We start from the raw sequence: 25299 nt of genomic DNA on the forward strand, positions 1-25299 counted from the left end.
TGCTGATCAGCTCTTCTTATCCTCAATTGAATATTGTCAAACTACTTAGAAATGCAAATTTCACTAGTTAAAGTTAACCACCCTTTCCCCTGTTCTTTAGGTTACGTTTGTTTTCGGAAAATTTGAGAAAAAACAAGAAGAATAAAAAATAAAGAGAAAAAAGTAAAAAAAATAAATAAAAAATAAATTTAAAGTTAATAAGTTATTTTTATATTACTTTAAACTCATTTTTATTTATTTTAACTCTTTTATATAAAAATTAAATAACTTAAATAAATTTCTAACTAAGTTTATTTATATTTGCATTTGTCATAATAAAATTGAGAAAATTATTTTTTTTTAACACTTTTTTTCAATATTTGTTCTCTTTTATTAGTATTTTCTAGGAAAAAACATGACATTTGAAAAAAAAAAAAAAAACCCCATAAAAAGGTTAAAACAGCAAGCCATTGAGTAGAAACCCACATGACCTAGTGGGCTTGAGGGGTGAAGATGAAAAGAATTGAACCAGAGGCAAAGAAGTAAATATGAAAATAAAAAATGGGTCAAGCCGCACCAAACCATGAAGCTTGAGCAAGGTGTAATGGTGGGGTGGTGGGGAGGGACAGGGCCTAATGGTCTTTAAAGCCCAATGCCCAAAATCAAAATCTTAGAAATCACTAGCCTCCATGTTCATTATATAAGCGGAAGGTAAAGTAATAGCTTGTTATTGGACTTTATTCTTTGATCTTGGGGATGGAGCCTTGAAAGGCTAGTGGTCTAATGGTCTTAAGAGCAAATCAAAAGATTAGGAGCCAACAACCTCGATTCTCATCGCATAAACTGGAAAGGTAAAATATTAACATTGGTTGTAGGTGCTGGTGGTCATAATCAAAGCCTTGAAGGGCTAGTGGTCATAATTGATCCTTGGTATAGCAGCTTAAGCTTTGTCCTTGTGACAGGGCACTGATTTGATTTCTTGATTTAAATTAAAAAATAAAAATGAAAATTAAATAACAAGACTCGGGCTCTGAGAAGAAGAAGATAATGAATAGTAAAAAACATTGGTTTCCTCCTACTGACAAAAGATCAGCAATGGAATGGAATTGTATTAGTAATGAGGGAAAACATCCTCCAATTCCCATGGACTTTCCTCCCTCAAGGATGTTTTTTTCCAGAAACAACGCAGAAGTGAAATTTTAACTAAAAGATAAGCCTGGTGTTGGTGGAGGTGTAAAATGAAAATTCATTTTAATAAATCAGAGTCGACCAAGTTATTCCTAAAATAATTCAATAAAATATATCTAATCTATGAACTCTTAACAGATTAGTACCATCTGAAAGAGCTCATCAGGATTTACAAAAGCCAAAGCCAAAGACACCACCCTGTACACCACCATTACCTCCTGTTACATCCATCTACCATCAGACCATCATCATCGTCTTACTAAGTTACTGGATTACAAAAAGTAAAATGCTTATTGATTTAGTTGGAAAAGATGTTAGGCATCTCCTTCTCAATTTCTCACCACATCACTCCCCATCAATCTGTAAAACCATCAAACTATATATTAGGATGAGGATTTTGTTTCAAGAGAAAAAAAAAGGAACACATATTCACACTTTCTTTCTTTGCTTTAATGCTCTACAAATAAACAGCCACAACTAAAAGATTAGGTCATAATATAAGAGAGAAATAATAACAATAAAACAAAACAAATGTGCGAGTGATTATGTTTATGTAAAAGATAGCTGAAAGAGAAAAATGTGAATTTCACTTACATCGACCATATAGACCATTGCTCCCATGGTAAGAAGCTCCTTCTCTCTGCCAAAAATTCAGATGCACCATGAATCAGTTGCATTTAGACAGGATATCTTTATTCAAAGGTAAATCAATGTCTGGTTGAACAGAGTATCAGATGCACCATGAATCAGTTGCATTTAGACATAATATCTTTATTCAAAGGTAAACCAATATCTGGTCTAACAGCGTATATATTACAAACAGAAATATCTATCATCTGTCACGTAAATAGAACTACATCACAACATTTATTTATTTATTGCATGGACCAAATATATCCTAACATTGTTTCAGTTCAATGAATGTGTGCAATAAGTGCATTGCTTGTTAAATATCCCAAAGACAGCCAATAAGGTGAAGAAAAAAAAGAAAAAAAAAAAAGGGAAAAGAGAAAGGAAAAATAAGAGGTATCAGAACATGTGCAATGTTTTAAAAGGCTGAAAGAGATTTTGAGGTGTTTTGCCCAAATAAGGTGGAGGTGCAAGTGTCAAGATGGGAGCAAGGCATAAGCTTTAACTTGGAAATTGAATAATAAGAAAACCATACAATTCATAATAACCAATTAACTTTTTTGCCATTATCAATAGTTTCTAAATCATTCCTCCTTTTATCTTTTAAAATCCAACCCTCTCATGGCTTTATCAAATAATCTTCAGCACTACCATTGTTACTACTAGTAGGATCAACCAACAAATAATAATTATATCCAATTGTCCTATTATCCTCCACACTAAAGTTAATGTCTGCACATTCTTTTTCTTCATCCATCCATTGTAATGGCCTTTGCTCCTCATTTATCAATAATATGAGATTAATAATTATATATGAGTTAAACTTAAATAATTACAATGATCAATAACTCCTTTATTTCTTCCCTCTCTATTTAGGCTATGTTTGGTTGGTTGGATAGAATACGATAGGATATATATATCGTAGGATATCATATCCCTTGGGATAGAATAGGTATATTATTGTATATTATATCCAATAGAATATATGGGATATATTATGCTATGTTTCTATTTGATTTATAAAAAATTCATATGATATGATAAGTGATGAGATAATTTATCCTATCACATCGCCATGAAATAGGATATATCATCCCATCTTTTATTCTACCACATGTTATATCCAACAAACCAAATATCACAATAAAGAATATATATATATATATATTAATAAGCAAACAAAACAAATATGATAATAAAGAAAGCACCACAAGGTACATGAGATTTATGATATCCCACATCGGATAAGGGAGAAAGTTATCGAGGTTATATATGTATAGGTTCTTCTTAACCTTGTAGACGCGTCTTAAAGCCGTGAGGGTCCCTTTGGGTCTAGAGCGGACAATATCCACATAATTGGAAGCAGGTTATTACAAATGGTATCAGAACCAATCCCTGACCCTGGTGTGGGGATGTGTTTGGCCTTATAAGGGGTGTTTATTTGTTTGGTCTCGTAATCCCATGAGACACAAAGACGTGTTTGCATAAGGCAATGTTTGTGATATCTGAAGGGAGAAAGTTTCAAGAGCTATATATGTATGGGTTCCTCCTAACCTTGTAGACGTGTTTTAAAATTGTAAAAGTCCCTTTAGGCCTAAAACAGACAATATCTACACGGTTGGGTGCAAGTTGTTACAAGATTCATGTAAAGAGTGCCATCATAGTCAAGCGAAAAGGGAAAATGAAAATAAAAAACAATTTCCCTCTTGTTACTTTGAGCTCAATCAATCTAGAAAGCTTGCCTACCATTGGTGTAGCATGATCATTTAAATACAATCTAGTCCAATTCATGAAGTTATACATAAAGGAAGATTTAGTTGCTTGTTCTAATTGCTCTACACCTTCAAAAAACCTCTTGTTTCTTTCCTTCCATAATGACCAACATAGGCACAAAGAACCAGTCCTCCAAGCTTTCTTTATCTTCTTTCCAATAAAAGAACCATACTAACTCAAAAGATTGCCTTTAATGGAGTAATACATGACCCAGACCACTCCAAGTAAAGAGAACAAATTGCCATAAGATTTTCACCTTGGGGTAGTGAAGAAGTAATCAACTGATTCTTACACATGTAGCATTTGTTTTGAAAGCTCCAACCCATCCTCCGGAGCTGATCAAGTGTTAAAATCTTTTCCCAAAAAGCTTCCTAGGAGAAGAAACCCACCTTCATTGGCACCCAAGGGTTCCAAATGACATTTGCAGGGAAAGGCTCATTACTTCCTAGGGCTAAGGATGCATAGAAAGATTTGACGGAGAATTTACTAGTATAAGTTTTCCAACCCAAACTACCTTCCTATCCCTTTTAATTGATAAAGGATACAATTTTTTTTTTAAAAAAGACCTTTACTCCTTCCAATTCCTAATCATAGTGGAAATGACCGCTCCATCAACCCCCTTTTGTATCTTACTCCCACAAATTTGCCATCTAAGAGACTTTGTTAGTGGCTATGGCAAATAACATTGGGAAAGTCTTTTCCAATGAGATTTCACCCTATCAATTATCTTTCAAAATTTTATTTATCTACCATTGCCCGTTTTATTTTTAAAGACTTCCCACCCTTTTCTGATGGTCTTCCACAGCCCCACTCATAGTCCTTCCCACCGCCCTTAAGTATCATCTCCTCTTTTGTGCCCCATACTTTTAAGCTATAACTTGTTTCCAAAGGGACTTCCTCTCAAACAGGAATCCTTGACTCCATTTACTTAGGAGAGCCTTATTAAGATTATGGAGAATTTTGATGCATAACCTACATCCTTTTTCTACAAGCAAACACTAATCCAATTAACCAAGTGAGGTTTCCTCTCAAGAACCCCTTCTGCCTCAAAGAAAATTACTTTGAATTTGCTTCAACCATGAGGTTTCCTTTTTGTGTGCATGACTTGCATTCTTGATTTATTTTTTCTACCATCCTGATTTGATTTCATTATTTATATAATTTCCCACACACTGCTATACCTTGGGTATTTATGTTAGGTGTGTATAGGTTATAGGTATAGGGATTTTTTTTTTATTTGATAGATAAAGAGAATAATATTAAACAAAAAGAGGAAACACCAATCTAGTGCCCTATAGGTATACAGGAAGTATACAAAAGCAGCCCAAAGGCTCGAAACCAAGGGAGGAGGAAATAAACAACAACTTACCCTTACTTAGAGCCTAGCCACTCAAAAAAGCTAATAAGAGAAGAAGGGCTCAAAACTATAAACATCCTAACCCAAGACCAAAAATTACATACAAAAAAATATTTCAGTAGTTGAAGCGAAAACTCATTCCTAAAAGCTAGCAAATTTCTTTCCTTCTAAACTGACCAAAATATACATAAGGCGGTCATTAGTCAAGCCTTTTTACGGGTTTTCCCCACAAACGCTCCATGCCACCCAAGGAGAGTTTCCTTAACTAAACTAGAGAGAACCCAAGCCACCCCAAAAAGGGAGAAAAGAAGATTCCACAATGTCTGTGTCTTTACACAATGAAGTAAAAGGTAATCCACCGTTTCTACTTCAGAAAGGCATAGAAAACACCTATTTGCCAACGAGTACCCCTTCCTCTGGAGTTGCTCTAAAGTTAAGATTTTGCCCCAAGAAGCCTCCCAAACAAAGAATGCTACCTTAGGAGACACATTCGCCCTCCAAATACTACCACAAGGGAACAAAAAGGAACCTCCAGGCTCTAGAATAGAATAAAGCGACTTGACTGAGAAAACTCCACTCTTAGATGTTGTCCACACCACTTTATCCTCGTCTTCCCTTTGCACCCCAAAGGCTTGGATTTTAAGTATAAAATACTCCACCATCTCAATCTTCCAATCATTAAACGCCCTTGAGAAGAGAGGGGTCCAACCATCCCCTACCCCATTTGGGTTCCAAACATCCAAAACCCAGGTGTTTTTAGCCAAGGAGATGGAAAATAAAGAAGGGAAAGACTTACAAAGAGGCTCGTCTCCACACCACTTGTCCTTCCAAAATCTTACTCTCCTGCCACAACCCACGCCGTAGCCTAAACTGCTATTCATACCCAACCACTCCTTTCTAATTGCTTTCCAAAACCCGACACCATGCCTCCCGCTTACGGCTCAAGTACACCATCCCCCCTCCTCTACATCATATTTGTGACTAATAACTTACTTCCAAAAAGCCTCACTTTCAATGGCAAAGCGTCAATTCCACTTACTTAAGAGAGCTTTATTCATCAAAGCTAAATTTCTCACACCCAAACCACATTTCTTTCTTTCCAAACAAGCCAAGTTCCATCTAACAAAATGTGGCCTCTGCTCAAGAGCTCCTCCACCCCATAGAAAATCCCTCTGAATCTTCTCCAACCTCAACCTAACTTTTCTGGGCAAATAAAAGAGAGACATGAAGTAAACAGGCATGCTAGAGAGAGTGTTCCGAATTAGGGTGAGTCTTCCTCCCTTTGATAAGTAAAACGTGTGTTGTATTAAAGAAAAGGTATACATATACAAAAACCAATAGGGGCAATAACATAACTGCTCCCTATGGGGAACCTAACCAATCCACAAATTCTATCAAAGAAGTAATGTTATCCCCCATGTACACTCTAACCCAATCCCAAAATAGGTACAAAAAAGAACTTTTAAAAGATTGATCTAAGCATTCCTTATCCTCAAAAGCTCTCTTATTTCACTCCCTCCAAATGGACCCAAAAAATGCAAAGAGGAGCAACTTTTTTCCTTTTCTTGTCAATCGGGACACCATTCCAACTTAGAAGCACCCCCCTAATCAAAGAATGCATCACCCACTGAATGTGAAAAAGAGCACAAACCAACTGCCATAATGTACTTGCTTTCGGACAATGCAAAAGTAAATGATCTACTGTTTCCTCTTCAGCCTTGCACATGTAGCACCTATTTGGCATCTTCCAACCCCTCCCTCTAAGTTGATCATGTGTCAAAATCTTAGCCCAAGTTGCCTCCCAAGCAAAAAAGCTAGCTCTAAAGGGGCCCAAGAATTCCACACTGTGTTGTACGGGAAAGGCTCCACTCTTCTACTTGCCAGAGAGGAGTAAAAGGACCAAATTGAAAAATCACCATCCTTAGTCTCCAGCCAAACTATGGTATCAAAAGTACCCAAACCGATGGAGTAACTATGCAACCTCCCGAATAAGGCATCAACCTCCTCTAACTCCCAATCATTGAATTGTCTAATAAACCTCGATCCCCAACTACCCCAATCCCAAACATCTATCACTCAAGCATCCTTAAAGGAAGCTATAGCATAAAGACCCAGGAACTCATTCCTCAAAGACATATCCTCACACCATCTATCTTTCTAGAATTTTACTCGATTCATCGAGCCAACCTGAACTATTGGATACATAGTTTTGTCCTTTGCATATGGTCGATTGAATAGGTTTAGACAAGCGTTATTAAGTGTTATGTAAACTCTATCTGAGAGTTTTGGGGGTTTTATATAACTTTGTTTTATCACAAAATTGTGAAAGGGGGAGATTGTTAGGGCATTATGTTTTGTTTTTGTTGTTGCCAATTTTGTTCCTTTTTATTTTGGCACAGGATCTTTATAGACAGTGACTTACTCTCCATTGAAGAATCAAGGTTGTCGTTTAATCAACCGGACCATCACAGGTAAGTCTAAAAAGGTTTTAGTAAAGGCAAGTTAGTTTTTTGATAAGATAGGGTTGGATTGGAAGTTTTAAAATTGAGCTAAAATATCTTAATTTTTGAAAAGTTGAGATTTTATTTTTTAAGAAAATTTTGTTTCCAACCCTCTAGGCTTTTAAGTCTATATATACCCTACCTAAATGTGTTTTAAGGTTGGCTGCTCTCATTTAAAAAACACCCTAACTTGCCTTACCATTCCCAAAAGCTCCCAAAGGTTCTTTGAACAATCTCTAGGTTGTTGAAGAGACCTACATCCCCTTAGAGGCTGAGACGAATTCACTGGAGCACTCAAGGTACTACGTCACAAACATGAATCGTGATATAGGTATTGGAAAGTAAGTTTTAGGTAGTGTTTGTCAAATAAAACTGTGTATTATGATTTTGTACAGTGGATTTTAGATCTGAGATCTTAAACCTTATGGTTTTTTATCTCCACACATTGTGTAGGGGTTTTCCATGTAAAAATCCTCTTGACTTGTGTATTGGATTGTCATTGATCATTCCTAATTTCTTATAGGGTTTAATTGAGTTAAAAATGATTAAATAATTCTCAAAGGTTTAATTGGATTAAAAATCTCAACACTTATATTAAAATCTTTGAAACACACCCATTCATCCCCCTCTAGGTGTTACCCTATAGGAACATGGGTTTTTCAGATGTCGTTGCAGAAAGTCTTGACCCCTTTCAACAAGAGAGTAAGCCCTTTTTCACCAAATCTAATCTAAGAAGAGAGACCTAGACCCCTTTTGCCATTCACCTTTCCTTTGACCTTCTCAGCAATGATCCCTAAAGGATTTTGAATCAACTCCAAACCAGCAGTACACCACTAGGATCAGCCATCCTCAACTAGTTTCATGCTTTCTTCCCATTTAATTATAACTAAGACCTTACTTTATAGAAGGTTTTCTTACATATCATTACAAAACCCTAGTCTGTTTTTTTTTTTTTTTTTTTTTTAAGGAAAAATAAATATTAATAGAGCCTCAAGAAAAGGACACACCAAAGTATATACAATGTATACAATAAGCACCAACGGAGAAGCAAAAAATGCAGAGAACAAAAAACTGCAAGCTTCCTCTCCTTAGAGCAAGGCCAATTAATAAATCCTATGAAGGCCATTGAATGATCATCTATATACACTCTAACCCTAGTTTTGAACCCAAAACAAAACTTATAAATATAAACCAAAACCTCACAAAAACACAATTAATTAAAATCATTGGATATTGAAGCTTAAATATTTGAGGCCTAAACCTTAATGGCCTTGAGGCCGTAGACTCAAGACTATAAGCCTTAGCTGGGTGAGACTTAAGCTTCAATTACCTTGTACTAAGGTGGTGTTTGTTTTTTTTGCTTTTTACTGAAAACAATTTGTTTTCAGAATTTAGATTGTTTGTTTTTCTACTATTTCATGACTTATTATAGACTTTTTACTAAATAGAAAAAGCCAAAATATGTAGCTTTTTCTAAATAGAAAAAATAACATATTGGTTTTTCTTTACTTTTTAATACTTAATAGAAATAAAATACTACAAAAACAAACAACCTAATATTTAACACTATTAAGCATTAAGGTTCTATTTAGAATTAAGTAAAAAAACAAACACCACCTAAGTCTATAGCCTCAAGGCAGAAGCCTCAAAAGTTTTTTAAAACACTAAATATTTGTATGTGTGTATCTCCATACCTGGAAACCAGTTGGAAGATCCAAGTATGCATATCCTAACAAAGACAAAAAAAAAAAAAAAAAGAAGTAAAAATCAATAAAATGCAATTTGTATTGTTCCAAAGCAATAATCAATGTAAAAAATAGCTAACCTGATGTATAACGAGCACCTTGACGCTCATGATAGGAAAGAGATGTCATACCAACACCTTGGGAAATTGCAGTGTAACTAAAAAGCAACAAAAAGTAATGTAACATGAGTAAACAAATGAAACATACTAGAAGGCAGAGGATTAACTATTGATAGGGACATCTTTTACAAAGTTGTTTATTATTTTTATTTTAGTCCTTTTAAATTACATCTTTGACCTGGGGATCTGTCTGTAATATTCACTCCCTTGTTTCTTCTCATTTTTCTCTCATACATTCTTCTGGTTCTCTCATGTGTATGAGAATGTAGTTCAGAGATAACTTATTTCTTTTACAGTCCACTTTTACAAATACCAAAGTCACACCCTTCAGTTTGGATTGGAACTATCATGAAGAATTTCAAGGTTAAACAAGCAGCCATTGGTTCATGCAAAACCTACAAACCCCTTGGATTTAACTCAGTTTAACTAAAAAGCCACTAAATTCAATTATCTATAACTATAAAAGCATTCTTGATATTATTCAGTCATTCTGCTGATTAACATTTTTTTTTTTCTTTTTTTGATCAGAAATGAAGAAATATGTATTAATATAAGAAAAGATATAAGAGAAGGATGAGAGGTCCTTCCCACAAAAAACAGAAACTGATTGAAGGAGAAAATCCCGCTGATTAACTTTGACCATTCAAAGGTTTTTTTCCAACCATTTAGTCCAAAGACCTCAGTTATGGTGAAACGAGAGTGGGTTAGGTGTTCTTCCTATCAAGTTTGACAACAAAATAGAAAAGGGGCACAAAAAAAAAAAAAAAAAAAACACCCTTCTAGAAACAAAAATGAGAACTGCTAATTAATAATCTTAGCAATTTAAAATAGACAATCCCACTCATTAAGATGTTTTATACAAAGACTTGAATAATAATTGATCTTAACTTAACAACTATAAATATTTTGAAAATTTTACCATTTTAATTATCATTTATTTCTCTCAAGATGAAATAATCAGAATGCATTTTTATCAATTTAGCTGGCTGGGTGCCTTTGTAGGGAAGAAAAGAAATAAGACATGGAAAGCAACTCCTTTGTGCTTATTTTGGACCTTATGGAAGGCGAGAACCCGAAGAGCATTTGAAGATTCTGATTAACAGACGAAGCTATTTTATAGTCCTTTATGTAAATGTTCTTAGAGTGGGTCAGGGTGCATTTAAGCTCTTGTTCTTTGTCTTTATTTGACTTTATTGATTGGCTTGGCTGTAAGTGAGGAGAGGGATTGGTTTTTTGTGTATCCCTCCTTTTTTTGGCCCTGTATACCTCATGTATACTTTTGGGCACTTTTTTGGTGCTTCTAATACAACTGTTTTTACCTATCAAAAGAATCAATTTAGACTAGAGGGTTGTGTGTATCTGCATATGCACAAGCATGTACCCGTTTACGATCAATCACATGCAAGTGTGCGCCTGTGTAGTGAACCCATGCCAACAGGTGCATATGTGCGTGCGTGCACACGTGTATCCAATTCATCCACTCACTTATTTCAATTTTCAACTTAAACCTAACATGCTCACCAATTTTGAATTAGCATTGCTTAATTCCTGTTCCTGCATAATCCTCCTTTGTTTTAAATGGTTCTAGTTCCATAAAACAAAAATTCAAGAGGTACCTAGACTCCAGAGAATCATATATAAAAAATGGAAGTGTTATTTTAGTTCATCAGGTTCAACATAGAGACAAAAGGTCAGTTTCAAAACATTTCAAAACCTCACTTAAGATGCCAATATTTAAAATTTAGCTTAAAAAATTCTGAAGCATTATGTTTGTTGGAAATTTATAAAATAATTCCATAACAGAACAAACCTGCTCAACCATCCAATTTTGTTCACTTCAATACAATGTTTGAAAATAAATGCTAAACAAGTAAGTGATGAACTATCAAACTCAACCAATTTACATTTAAAGATATCTGCATGTTTTTAACAGAACTGCAAAAAATTTACACTAATTTATTTAGTCTTAATATTCTATTATTCCTTAATTCTACATGGTCCCACACATCCAACAGGTTCTTTGCTAGTTCATGTAAAAGAATTTGTAAAAAGAATCATTTAACATGAATGATGAGTAGATCACTTTCAATAAAAGAACTTATTAGAAACACATCAAACTAAATTAAATAAGATTACCCTGGGCTTGCAACTGGAAAAGAACTTTCTAAGTGTGTGCGAGGACGCACTCTCGGGTCTGAATAAAGTGGATCATCTCCCTGCATTTGAAGAGGAAGCCAAGAGCATTTTAAGATGCATATACAGCTCAAAAATGTCCACCCAATCTCCACAATACAGGACTTACCAATGCAACATACGGACGCTTGCTTCCAGGTAGAGAGTAAGGATACTCCAGATTAACAGATGCTGTCCATCACAAGAAAAACGAGTTAGGAAATTCTGGCACTTTGCCCTTAAAAAGCATTCCATCTAAAAGACATAAAACTCTAGGGCAAACATGACAAGAGAAGGAAACCAGAATTTTGTAAAAATCCTGTGCAGTTTCATACAGAAATTTAAAATTGATATTGGTGTGAACCCAATTAATCATGCCATTTATGGTTCCAACCAAATAAATTATCATATTGAATGCTACAATTTGCTACGGTTGCCACCATCTACAGACCAGGCCTACTTGGAATTTCTTCTTTCAAAGTAACCCTAAAGACTTCAGGATGAGGAATCATCTTCTCTACTCAACATCATAATGAGGTGCACAACTTTGAGTCCATGGTTGAATCCAAAACATGTTCTCCTGAGCCCTCTATACAGCATTTCTACAAATCTTTCTGAATTGTCATCTGTCCTATTACCAAAACTTGTTCCCTGAGAAGTAGATCTGGAAATAGAGTTTCTCCCTATTGTTAAGGCTCCTGTCTGGATGATTGCAATAGCAAAGTAAAAAAAAATGATAGAAGTTTAGACTTGTAACAATTAGTGTGGGGGAGCCCATACAAAGGCAATTAATTTCACTCATCAGAAATTTCCACATTGGTCACTTGAAGGGTAAAATGCATTGAGATTGCATGGTTACAGGATCATTGGGAATCGAAGAAAAAAGTCTGATGGTTTGGGGAATTGATAGAGCATGGTAGCTGCCTGCAAATTTTACCTTCTAGAAAGGATCAATAGTTCAATGAAAAGTGAACAACAGAACATACTAGTTAAAAGTGGTTCTAATGATCACTCCAAGAAACTGGTGAACTTGGTTAAGTATATCTTCTTCCCAAAAGCATGTCCTCTATCAAAAATCTATTTACTTATGGATGCATTAAGAACAACTTTTGACTGGTGAATCTAGCATTTAAAAACAAGTGAACTTGGTTAAATAAGCCTTCTTAGCTATGGATTCACCAAAAAAGAATTTATCGGTAAACCTAGGATCTACTGACAGCATACTATTTGATTTTCCGCAGTACCAACCTCCCTTGTCTATAAGTCTTTTCATCATTTAGAATGGTTAAAAAACTAAAAAGAAAATGAAAACAAATAATTGCACTGCAAAACACTAGATACATAAATCACACGACACATTTGTACACAAAATTCTAAACCCCAAACGAAAACAATGTTAATTGTTCACAGTTCACTAAATAGAAAGTTACTAATTGAAAGCATGAAAATAAAGAAGCATACACAGGAGGAACCAAAGATGGATGGAAGACTACCTCCACCTAATCCTCTTTGTGGCTGCCTCCATGAAGCCTGCTCCCTCAAGAGCTGTACAAGTTCAGCATTTGTAGAAGACCGTCCTACAACATTTTTTTCTTCATAAGTATTTCCTATAGATTTTCCCTTGTTTCTGGGGTTATTCGGCTTTATATCACCTGAAAGAAATGAGGATGTTGAATTAACCACATACAGACAATTTTTTAATATGAAAATAAGACATGACTTGAAGTGACATCTGATCAAAAAAAAAGATGGCACCGAATGTACAGCTATCAACAACATACAGTACACAATATGATAAATATACCACATTTTTCATGTACAATGAAAAACATATATTTTTTAATAGACAACAAAGGCATGTATTAAGAAACCCTAAAAAGAGGGGACACACCCTACGTTTACATGCAATAGACACAGTAAATGCCAAAGCAACCACCAATTAAGACAAAAAAGACCTAAAAAGGTGCAAAGCTAGCCACAATAAAGAGCATCTAAGAAATGCAAAATAGAGGGGTTCTCCAATTCCAAACACTCTTAGGACTACTCTAACATCGACCAAATGAAGAGATCCTTCAAACTTTGATTTGACAATTCTTCATCTTCAAAATTCCTTCAGTTGCACTCCCTCCAGATACACCAAAAGAGGCAAATCAGAGCTAAGCACCAAACTGTAAGGGTGCATGTTTGGTAAGGTTGATGACTTATAAGGATGGATTTGAAAATAAATTAAGTAATATGAGGAATTGCATATTAACCCTGATATTTTCAAACTTACATTAGAAAGTTCATCTATAAGAAGTATTAATAGGTTATTTGGAATAAAAAAAGAAAGAAAAATTCTTCACAAAGTTTGACCATGTATCAAGAACAAATGCAGATCAGGTTACTAATACCTGCTCCCTAGAGCACCAATGTAATAAGAGCCAAGGGGTTTACAAGATTTTATGGAGCTACCTTGCATGATTTCTTCAATTGGTTTAGATATAGTACACAACTAAATTTTATGCTTTGTTAAGTGCTTTGTAAGTTATACTTGTTATGCCTTTAAGATGTGAATCACATTAAGATTTGAGCTTTATACTCATGTAGTTTGCCTCCAAAAATTCAACAAATAACCAAATCAGAAAGAACCATCAGCAAGTGATTTGAGAATAATTCACAGCCTGTCAATGTTAGGCTACTTAATGCAAAATTGTTCTGGAATATACTCAAAGAAAGAATTCAAAACAGTACATGGAAAAGATACCAATAGCAACCAAGATACGCACAAGACAACTAACAGCAGTATGATATTCTTTATTCTCGTAGCATAACAACTTACATTATTTTTCAGCTTTTCTTTCCCTAATTTAGTTCAAAGTATAAAAATCTTTCAATGGAGACTCTCGCCTCGGTTTTAGGATGTAAGATTGGAAGTTTACCTACCCCCTACTTGGGTCTTCCTCTTGGAGCCCCATATAAAGTCACTAGGGTGTGGGATACAATGGAAGAAAGATTTAGGAAAAGGTTATCTCTCTGGAAAAGGCAATACCTCTCCAAAGGGGACCGTCTTACCTTACTAAAAAGCACCCTCTCTACCCTCCCAACCTACTTTTTTTCTCTCTTTGTGATTCCCAAGAGGGTCTGTGTAAGGCTTGAAAAAATCCAAAGGGATTTCCTATGGGGCGGTGGAGCCTCAGAGAATAAACCTCACTTGGTGAGTTGAAAGGTCATTTGTGCCGCTAAAAAGGATGGAGGCTTAGGTATCCGCAATCTAGCCACTTTTAACAAAGCCCTTCTTGGGAAGTGGTTATGGAGATTTGCTAATGAGAATGAGCCTCTATGGAAGCAGATTATCTCTAGCAAGTATGACCATCAAGAGGGGGGATGGTGCTCCAAAGGAGTAAGAGACCGGCATAGGGTGGGGGTTTGGAAGGCCATCAGAAATGGTTGGGAGAACTTTCGCTCTCACTCCCACTTCATCGTAGGGGATGACACTAGAGTGAAGTTTTGGAAGGACTTGTGGTGTGAAAACCAATCTCTGGAAGAAGCTTTCCCCTTCTTGTTTAATCTCTCCATCAACAAAGAAGGATGGGTTGTTGAGGCTTGGGAGGAAAATGAAGTTGGGGGTAGCTGGGGGCTTCGTTTCACTAGACATCTTAATGATTGGGAGGTGGGAGAAGTAGAAAGCTTATTAAGCAAGCTTCATCCTTTGACCATTAGAAGAGGTGTGAATGACTCGCTCCGGTGGAAAGAGAACAAGAATGGGACCTTTTCTGTCAAGTCTTTCTATAGTTCTTTCTCAAGGGACATCAAGCCCCCCTTCCCAGCTAGAACTATTTGGACACCTTGGGTTCCAATTAGGACTAGCTTCTTTGGATGGGAGGCGACCTGGTGCAGGCTACTCACCATTGACTGCCTGAAGAGATTTGGTTGGAGCATCCCCAACAAGTGTTTTTTGTGCAAATATGAGGAGGAAACCACAGATCACCTTCTCTTGTTTTGTGAGAAGGCCAAAATGTTATGATTTTTTATCTTCTCCCTTTTTGGGGTGCAATGGGTGATGCACTCCTCTGTGAAAAGGAACCTCCTCGGATGGCATGGATTTTTCGTGGGCAAGAAAAGGGAGAAAGCTTGGAGAGCTGCCCCCCTTTACCTAATGTGGACCATTTGGAAAGAAAGGAATAGGATGACCTTCGATGATATTGAGAGGAACGACCAAGATATTAAATCCATTTTTTTGTACACTTTTGTGAATTGGGCTAGATTGTATATAGAAGAACACACTCTCTCTTTAATAGATTTTGTAGACTGGCTAGCCAACAAGTAAGGGTCAGCTTGTTTATCTTTCTGTTTTTTGCCTCTTTGTATCTTGGTATACTCCATGTATACCCTTTCTCTAGCCTTTTGGCTCTTAATGAATTATCTTTACCTATCAAAAAAAAAATGGTATTGTTCTTTAAGTTTTAATGGTGAAAAAATATAACCACCATTGGAATATGAAGTGAATACCCACGTTTAGTTGCCTTTGGCTTCTGATTGGAGATGTCCTTGCTAAGAGGATCTGAGACTCGCTTGATTTGCTTGCCCTTTGGTATGGGTTTTGCAAGAGATACCTTCACCTTAACCTAAAAAATTCAACTGTATTAACCATTTAGAGCACAATGAAGTAAATAATTAGCTTCATATAGAAAAATATAGAACCTTGCACTCCGCATCATGCAATGGCTCCCGACTAAACGACTCAATGCACTCTAGAGCAGCCTCACGGGTTGTATACTTAACAAATGCGAAGTCTTTCCTCTTAGATGAGCGTAGATTTCGAGCAAGAACAACACTTTCAATCTCCCCAAACTTTTTGAAACAATCACGCACTTTCTCTTCCTCCCACGAAGAAGGTATGTATTCTGCATAAACTGTTTTCACCTAGAAAGAGGCAAGAGAATAAGTACTGCAGAAAAATAATTGAATCTCAAGAGAGAATCCTGCTTATCAAAGAAAAACTAATTGGAGAGGAAGTCCAGATTAGAAGTCCAGATTAGAAAAACTAATGAAAAATAAAACTCTAATAAAAATAAATCAAATAAAATTTTATTCAATTCTAAAATTAGAATAATTAGAATTTAATTAGAAGCCAACTGCAAACAAAAATTAAGCCCCCGTAAATATCTAATCCTCCATTTATGCAATCAAGAAATCTAACTAGACAGACCTTCAGCATCTCGTCTTCATCTGGCTCATTCAAGGGTTCGGCCCAAGCAACTTTAATGTTCTGGTGCTTCCCAAAGACGTCCTTCTTTTGAAGTTTCTTGTATGCTAATTGAGCATCTTTGTTAGTTTCAAGTTCTAGAAATGCAAAACCACGGTTCCGTTCAATGTTGCTAGGATCAACCATAACGGTAACTTTATCAATTTTATCTATTCCAATCTCCTGCAACAGTTTAACAACCTGTTCCAAAAAAAAAAAAAAAAATCTCTTTTCAGATTCACCATTTTAGCCCAAAAAATATACAGAATGAAACCAACAGTAAAAAAATCTTACATCTTCATTCTTCCAGTTTTTGTCAATATTACCAAGAAATATCGTGTCGTTGCCCTCAACAGGTGCTGTTCCACACTGCTTTCCGCAAATCTTTGGTTTAATAAACAAATAAAAAAGAGTAGTTATTTCAAAATAATGATGACCAAGCTAATATCCTCCATTTAAGATGCATAAGTTGAGCAAACATATTTATAAAAAGAAAATTCAACAGCAACAAACGCATGGCATAACAATAACAACTTGAATGAAGAAAGAGCCAACAAAGTTTTAAAAAAATTATTTGAAGCATAGACCATACTGCAGTGTATACAAAAAGGAAAAAAAAGGATTATAAAATACCTGTTCAGCTTTTAAGTCTAGTTTTTAATTCATAATCATTTTTATACAAAACAAAGAATTTAATATTATGCAAACATTGGAACTGCAAAAGAGGAAAAAAAAATCAGAGACATTCCATGGTAACTTAACATTTCCACACGTAACTAAGATTATAGTTTGATTTCAAGGATATTACGTAAGAAACTTTTCTGACCCTTTCCATCAAATGCAACTATGAGGAGAAAAAAATAATCTCTTCAATGATCTTGAGGTATCAAGTCCCATGGATTTACACGGAGAAAAGTGTGTTTTCATACACACATTTGAAAATAATCACAAAATGAGAATCCTCAAAAAGTAATTCAAGTTTCATGCACTCTAAATTCAAAGGTAGTACTTCTGATTGAAAAGTGCACAAAATTCAAATTATTTTTAGGTAAATGTATTCAATTTGGGTTTTTGAAATTAGGGCTTTTATTTTGTGATTTTTTTCCAAGGGTGTGTATGAAAACACACTTTTCCCATTTACACATAGCATAACTAAGTTTCGGTAACAACCCTAAACCTAAATCTTAAACCCCAAACCAACAGCATCCACACAAATACCTGAGTTACATTGAATATACAACTGAAAGAATCAAGTAAGAAATTTTTCACAAGAAAGACATGCACAAAAATTTATCCAATAGCCCTTAATAAACTCCAATGTTTTGAAAGGCTATAACCTATAAGTAGTCTTGAGGAATTTTGCCCAAATGAGGCAAAGCGTAAGTCTCAAGGCAAAACAAGGCACCCTTGTTGGAAATAGGTGATTGTTGACAAGTATGGACAAACTGAAAGGGGGTGCTGCACTAAAGAAGTGAGAGAGGGAGGGACAAGGAGTAGGAGTGTGGAAGGCTATTAGAGGTGGCTAGGAGGATTTCAAGGATAAAACATGTTTTAAGATTTGATCCGAGAACAGGGTGAAATTTTGGAAGGACAAATGGTGTGGGGACACACCTTTGAGGGAATCTTTCTAGGAACTCTTTTCTATAGCCTCTTCAAAAATTCTTGGGTGGTTGATGTATCGGACAACGGTAGTAGGAATCCTAGGTTTGGAAGGCAATTGCATGATTGGGAATTAGAGGAGGTTGAAGTATTTTTTAGGAGGTTGTATAAGTATTCCATTAGTGTGGGCACTGAAGACATTATGGTATGGTTGGTTAGAATGAATTGTAGTTTCTCAATTAAGTCCTTTTACTTTTCTTTGGCAATTAGGAGAGCAGAGACGTTTCCCATAGGCATAATTTGGAATTCCTAAGTATTGTCAACAATCAACTTCTTTGCTTGGGAAGCAACTTAGGGCAGGATTTTAACTCTGGATCAACTCAAAAGGAGGATTGGAGGATTGGAGGATTGGAGGATTCCTAATAAATGCTACATGTGTGAAGCAAAAGAAGAAACAGTTGGCCATATTCTCCTTCATTGTTCGAAAGCACAAAACTCAACTTAAACAAAAAATAATTATTATAAATAATATTACAAAGAAAAGAAAATATCTCAATTTAAAAAAAAAAAACAAAAAAAAACCTAATAAATTAAATAAATAAAAAACATAAAATGCATAACCACAAATTAATTGTGTCATTATCAATAGTTTCTAATTTGGTTCCTCCTTATCTCCTCTAAAATCCAACCCTCTCTAATATTTTTATCAAATAATGCCTATAAAAAAAAAGAAAAAAAAGAAAAAAAGAAAAACCTCTTATCAAAGAATCTTCAAAACTACCATCATTATTACTAGTAGGATCCTATCTTCCAAAAAAATCATAATTATATCCAATTGCTCTATTATTCTCTCCATCAGTATCTTTGTCAACCCTTTGCTCCTCTCCATCCATTAATTACAGCAATATTTTCCCTTTATCTATCAATAATAAGGTTATAATGATATATAAGCTCAGCCACAATAATGGCTAATAATGCCTTTATTTCTTCTTTTCAATCTCTTATTTTCCTTACCATTTAAAGGGTTAACTAGTAGCCAACTAAGCCATTATTTTTTTAAAAAAATTTAACCCAATCTTGGATGCAAAACAAAACTAGTAAATCCATACCAAAACCCTGTAAAAGCTCAATTCATTGAAAGTAATGAATATTGCCTTTTATAAAATATATACAAAAAGCTCATAAAAACCCTAAACTCAATAAAACCTTTTGAATATTTGAGGCTTAAGCCTCAATAGCCTCGAGGCTATAACCTCAAGGCTATAAGCTTCAATATAGTGAGGCTTAAGCCTCAATTACCCTATATTGAGGGTATAGCCTTGAGATTAATTTACATAATGTCAACCTTGAGACAAAACTCAAGGAGTAAGTCTCAACAACCTTTTAAAACATTGATGACCTACATGGAAAACTTTCAACTAGCTTCTAACAATGTCTTTGCTCAAACGCCTAAAGAACCCAAAGTAGTCGCTTTAAGCTTTCTCTTAGAAATTTCTTTACCCTCAAGTTTTTTAATTCCTTTCTTCCTAAGACACAAAGCCAAGCAAGGTGGGTTATCCTCCACTCATGCCCATATTAGTCCTGTGAATTTTCCATGCCAGCATGAAAACACCTCTTTTATCATTCTTGAAGGCACCCAAACAACATAAAAATGGACAAAGATCAATGTTAAGGAACCAAAAGTTGGCTAATCAACTCCTCACTCACTTTGCACATGCAACACCAATCTACTAGGAAGCCCACCTTAACACCCATACCATTTTTCCTAACCCCCTTCCCCTTTTTCTATTCTATGCATCAACTATTCAATTGTTGAATTTTCTCTCAAACTTCTAAACAAACAAACAAACAAGACCATTTTTAAGGGAGAAATTCATGAGTAAGAGCAACCTTTCTCATCTTCGTCTAGAGATCTTCTTTCAACCCAGCATCATCCCAATTTCCCTCCACCCCATAAACATTCCCCATTACAAAATTCACTATCCCCGTCGCCCAATCATGAGAGTCCTTAATGAACCTCAAGCGCCAATGATGCTTGGCTCTATCTCATGCTAATAATTGGCAATTAGTGTTTATATGGTAAAAAATATTGAATCGTTGATAAATCAACAATAATATTATCAGAGCCACGAGATTGGGAGTTTTTCAGACAATTCCATGAGACTGGGGGTTTTGTTAGAAGTCTGAATGCAACATTTCTGGTGTTGATTCCTAAGAAAGGGGGGCTGAGGACTTGAAGGATTTTAGGCCAATCAGCTTAGTGGGAGGGTTGTACAAGTGGTTAGCTAAGGTGTTGGCTAACAAAATGAAGGGAGTGTTAGCTAAGGTGATCTCAACGTCTCAAAACGCTTTTGTGGAGGGGCGGCAGGTTATGGATGCAGTGCTGATTGCCAATGAAGTAATAGACTCCATTTTGAAAAGCAATAGAGGGGCAATTCTTTGCAAATTAGACATTGAGAAAGCCTATGATCACGTGGACTAGTTGTTTCTTTTAGCGGTGTTGAAGAAAATGGGGTTTGGGGCAAGGTGGTGTAGATGGATAAAGTGGTGTTTATCCACGGTTAGGTTTTCAGTTATGGTGAATGGAAGCTCGACTGGATTTTTTCATAGCTCAAGGGGGTTAAGGCAAGGAGACCCCTTTTCGCCTTGCTTATTCGTAGTTGTGATGGAGGCTTTTAGTTGTATGCTGAAGAGAGCAGTTTCTGGAGGTTTTTTGTCGACTTGTTTGGTTCGGGGAAGAAGGGGTGAAGGGGTCCAAGTCTCTCATTTGTTGTTTGCTGATGACACGTTGATTTTTGTGAGGCAAAGGAGGAGCAGTTGACGTATCTGTGCTGGTTGTTAATGTGGTTTGAGGCAATTTCAGGATTAAGAGCAAATCTAGAAAAAAGTGAATTGATTCTGGTTGGTAGAGTTGAGAATGTGGAAGAGTTGGCTGATGAGTTCGGGTATAAGGTGGGAAAATTTCCCTCCACCTACTTAGGAATCTCGTTGGGTGCTCCTTTTAAATTTGCTGCCGCTTGGGATGGAATAGAAGAAAGATTTCAAAAGAAATTGGCTATGTGGAAACGTCAGTACATTTCAAAAGGGGGGAGGATTACCTTAATTCGAAGTACCTTGTCCAATTTGCCGATCTATTTTATGTCTATTTTCCAACTGCCTAGGGTGGTTAGAATGAGATTGGCATAGATTCAAAGGGATTTTATGTGGGGTGGTGGGGCCCTTGAGCAAAAACTGCACTTAGTAAGGTGGCCGATTGTGTGTGTAGACAAAAGAAAAGGAGGGTTGGGGGTTAAGAGTCTTGCGACTTTCAATAAGGCTCTCCTTGGCAAGTGGGTTTGGTGCTTTGCAAATGAAAGAAAGGTCCTTTGGAACCAAGTGATTAGAAGGAAATATGGGGAGGAAAGAGAAGGGTGGAGATCTTGTGAGGCTAGGGAGGCCTATGGAGTTAGGTTGTGGAAAGCAATAAGTAAGATGGGACATCTAGTAACCCCTTCTTTTGGCTTTGTGGTGGGTGATGATAAGAAGGTGAGGTTTTGGAAAGACAAGTGGTGTGGATCCACCCCTTTGTGCAAGGTTTTCCCTTCATTATTTGCTCTAGCAACTTCCAAAGAGGCTTGGGTAAATGAAGTTTGGTCAGCCGAGGGGGAAAGGGGGGGAAGTTAGACTCCTCATTTCAATAGACCTTTCAATGATTGGGAGTTGGAAGAAGTGGAAAGGTTGCTTTGTTGCTTGGATGGGAAGAAGGTTAAGGTGGATGAGGAGGATGGGGTGAGGTGGATGGACTCAAAGGATGGGGTTTTTTCGGTAAAATCTTTGTATAGGGCTTTGCAACCAGTGTCTCTTGCTTCTTTCCCTTCGAAGATTATTTGGAACTCTTGTATGCAGCCCAAATTAAGCTTCTTTGCGTGAGAGGCTTCGTGGGGAAGAGTTCTAGCCTTGGACCGTTTGCAAAAGAGGGGTTGGGCTTTGGCAAATAGATGCTTTCTGTGCCAAATGTGTGAGGAGTCAATTGACCACCTCCTCCTTCATTGTGAAAAAACAAGGGAAGTGTGGATGTTGCTTCTTTCTTTTTTTTGGAGTATCTTGGGTTTTTCCTTTTTCAATAAACGAAACCCTTTTAGGTTGGAGGGGCTCTTTAGTGGGTAAGAAGAGGAAGGTGGCGTGGCAAGTGGGACCGTTACGCTTGTTTTGGGTCATTTGGAAGGCTAGGAATACAATTGCTTTTGAGGATTGTGTGTTGTCCATTCAAAGGCTGAAAGCTTCTTTTGTGTATTTACTTTGGTCAGAAACCAAATTGTGGATAAAAGATGGTCCTTCGACCTTAATAGATTTTATAGATTGGGTGTTTTTGCGATAAGGGAGAAGGTTATTAGTTTTTTTCTTGTTGTTTGGGGCCTTTTGTAAGGGGTGAGTTTTTCTATACTGTAATTTTGTGGGTCACTATTTTAGCGCCTCTTTGCAATACAATTTTCTGCTTATTGATAAAAAAAAAATTAAAAAAAAATTATCAAAGCCATGAGATGTTACATCACTTAGCATTTTGGTTACAGAAAAAAGGTTGTAGAAATTATAATGACCACGATAACCATAACCCAATGAAACAATCAGATCTTTCCCTCAAAAAATAAAGAAAGAAAAAGAAAAAAAAGAGTAACACTCATGAGTCATAAGAACACATGAGTCCAAGTATGTTACATGAGCAACTAGGATGGTAGCCAACCCGTGAAATAAAACAACATATCTAACAACCACATGGGCACTAATTGTCTTACTAGTTCAATGCTCCAAAGGTATTACCCTAATAGTCAACTAGCAGGTGCGATCTAGTTAGCATTAGCCTTCACCTACACCCAAAATTTCTTTTATTTTACTCAATACCTCCCCTGGCTTCCTTCCAATAATTTTACCTGCTTTCCTTATAACCTTATGAATTGTATTATCTGGGAACTTTTGGCAGAAGGTTTTTACTAACAGGACACTAAGCGGGCATACAACTATACAACTAGGGGTAGAGGGCAATAAGAGGCATGCACTGGCGAGGCCCTTGCCAAGGCTGGAAGATAAGAGAACATGTTCTCCAGCTAGGTGACACAGTAATGAACTAATAGTACTCACCACATTAAAAAATATTTAAACTTCCGATCAAATTACAAGTAGAAAAAACAGGAAAACTTACACCCAATTATATCCAAATAGAATTACCTCAATTTTTGGGTATTTTGCCAGAGCCCTTTTAGCATCAGATGCTAAAGCAAACCGCAGAAATGCATACCCCTTGTTCTTCCCCGTCTTACTATTCATCATCAGCCTCACTTCCAAAACCTCACCCACTTCCTCAAAAACTTTCCTAATGTCTTCCTCCCTGGCACTCTTGTCCAACCCACCAATAAAGATCTCAGTTTTCCTCCTCTTCTGCCTCTCTAATGCCTCCATTTCCTCGCTCAGGACTGCCATGCTATCCTCCACCTCAGCCACTTCCTTGGTACCACCTCCATCACAATTCTCCACCTCTTCCTTCATTTCGCCCTGGGGATTCATATTTTCATTCTCTGATTCGCCCTTCTGATCTTTAATTGAATCCACATTTACATCTTCCATAGCAGAAATACGGGGGTTTTCAATGGTATCCTCTACCAAAGTCGATACAAGACCTTCCGTCGGAATCACAGCCGCAGCTTCAGACAGAATCTTTGGGTTAGGGTTAGGTTTTTCAACTTCATCTGCCGAACCCAAAACAGCGACTCCCTCCATTGTAACAGAAATGGGAGGGCTAGGCTTTTCAATTTCATGATCCAAGCCCGAAATCACCACCCCATCCAAGGGAGGTTTAGGGTTTTCAACTTCCTCAGCCAAACCCGAAACAACCACCCCCTCCATTGCAGCAGATACGGCAGGATCAGAATTAGGACTAGGTTTTGCCTCCGACTGTGTAGTGGAAGACCCAACCAAACCCTTTTCCACTCTTCTGGTAACCATTTTTCTGACCACCTTCTTTTTCACAACCCTGACCGTCTTCTTGGCCGGCGGAGGAGAGGTCAATGGAGGAGCATCACTTTCTTCATTGACTTCAGGCGAAGGCTCCACCAATTGAGGCACAATTATCGTTTCATTTTCGTTTTCAGTTCCAGTTCCAGATTGAGGGGTGGCTTCTGGAGCTGTTGGAGTTTCAAAGGAATTGGCTTCAGCCGAGGAGGTTAAAGAAGGGACGGTGGTTTCACTTTCAGAAGCAGGGGCGGTGGTAGAAATAGTAGTGGCGGAGGTGGCGGCAGTGGCGGCGGTCGGGGCCGGAGGATGTACGGAATCATCTGGAGCGGGGTTGGAAGGAGGGACGCTTTTCCGGGCGGTAACCCTAGGTCCTCTTCTAGGGCGAGGCCCTGTCTTGGGAGGCATTTTTTTGGCAATCTAGCTTTTGTGCGGTTTGTCTTTACGGAAAATATATATACTCACAGGCAGTGCGAAGGTACGCACCCATGCGAGAATAGTCCCTAGGCCTAAAACGTTATTATAGGCTGTCTTTCCTTCTGATTTCTCATTTTGATCCTTGCAGATTTTTTCCAAAATAATAATAATAATCACAACAAATAAGTCTTGATTCCATATATTTTTTTATATTGATGTTGTCCATAAATGTTTAAGTTTTTGATGCCTAGTGTTTGGGATAAAAGAAAATTCAGGCTCTGTTTGCTAATTATTTTCCCGAATAGTTTTTTGTTTCTCGAAATAATAAAAAAAAATAGAAAAATATTTTTGACAAACAAAATTTTTTTGTTCTTAAAACTAGAAAATAAGGCTTTATTTAGTAACTATTTTTTTAAAATAATTTTAAAAAATAGTTTTTAAGAATAATTTTTGAAAATTATTCTTTAATATTTTATAGAATAAAAGTCTGCTTGAGAATTTAAAATGTTTTTAATATTTTTAAATACATTTGAAAAATATTTTTTATGTCCCCGGCTTTATTTTTAATCATTATATATATTTGTATAATTATTTTTTAAAATAGCTCTTA

The 25299-nt window shown here is 36.4% G+C and overlaps 1 protein-coding gene across 2 annotated transcripts; it reads right to left on the reverse strand.

Moving 5' to 3' along the window:
* Nucleotides 1–1201: 1201 nt before the first annotated feature.
* Nucleotides 1202–24818, reverse strand: LOC100254786 (uncharacterized). Of its 2 annotated transcripts, XM_002263595.5 has the most exons (12): nt 23493–24818; nt 16986–17075; nt 16656–16892; nt 16148–16369; nt 15960–16071; nt 12958–13116; nt 11595–11656; nt 11429–11508; nt 9254–9330; nt 9123–9157; nt 1762–1807; nt 1202–1527 (listed from the first exon to the last, which is right to left on the reverse strand). In XM_002263595.5, exons 1-12 carry the CDS (start codon nt 24678–24680, stop codon nt 1523–1525), a joined length of 2313 nt encoding a protein of 770 aa, XP_002263631.1. In that variant the 5' UTR covers nt 24681–24818; the 3' UTR covers nt 1202–1522. The 2 variants fall into 2 exon arrangements, with proteins under 2 accessions (XP_002263631.1, XP_059594865.1); XM_059738882.1 differs by having other exon boundaries at nt 1202–1807.
* Nucleotides 24819–25299: the final 481 nt, after the last annotated feature.

Source organism: Vitis vinifera, chromosome 8 (assembly GCF_030704535.1).
Source record: "Vitis vinifera cultivar Pinot Noir 40024 chromosome 8, ASM3070453v1".
Lineage (NCBI taxonomy): Eukaryota > Viridiplantae > Streptophyta > Magnoliopsida > Vitales > Vitaceae > Vitis > Vitis vinifera.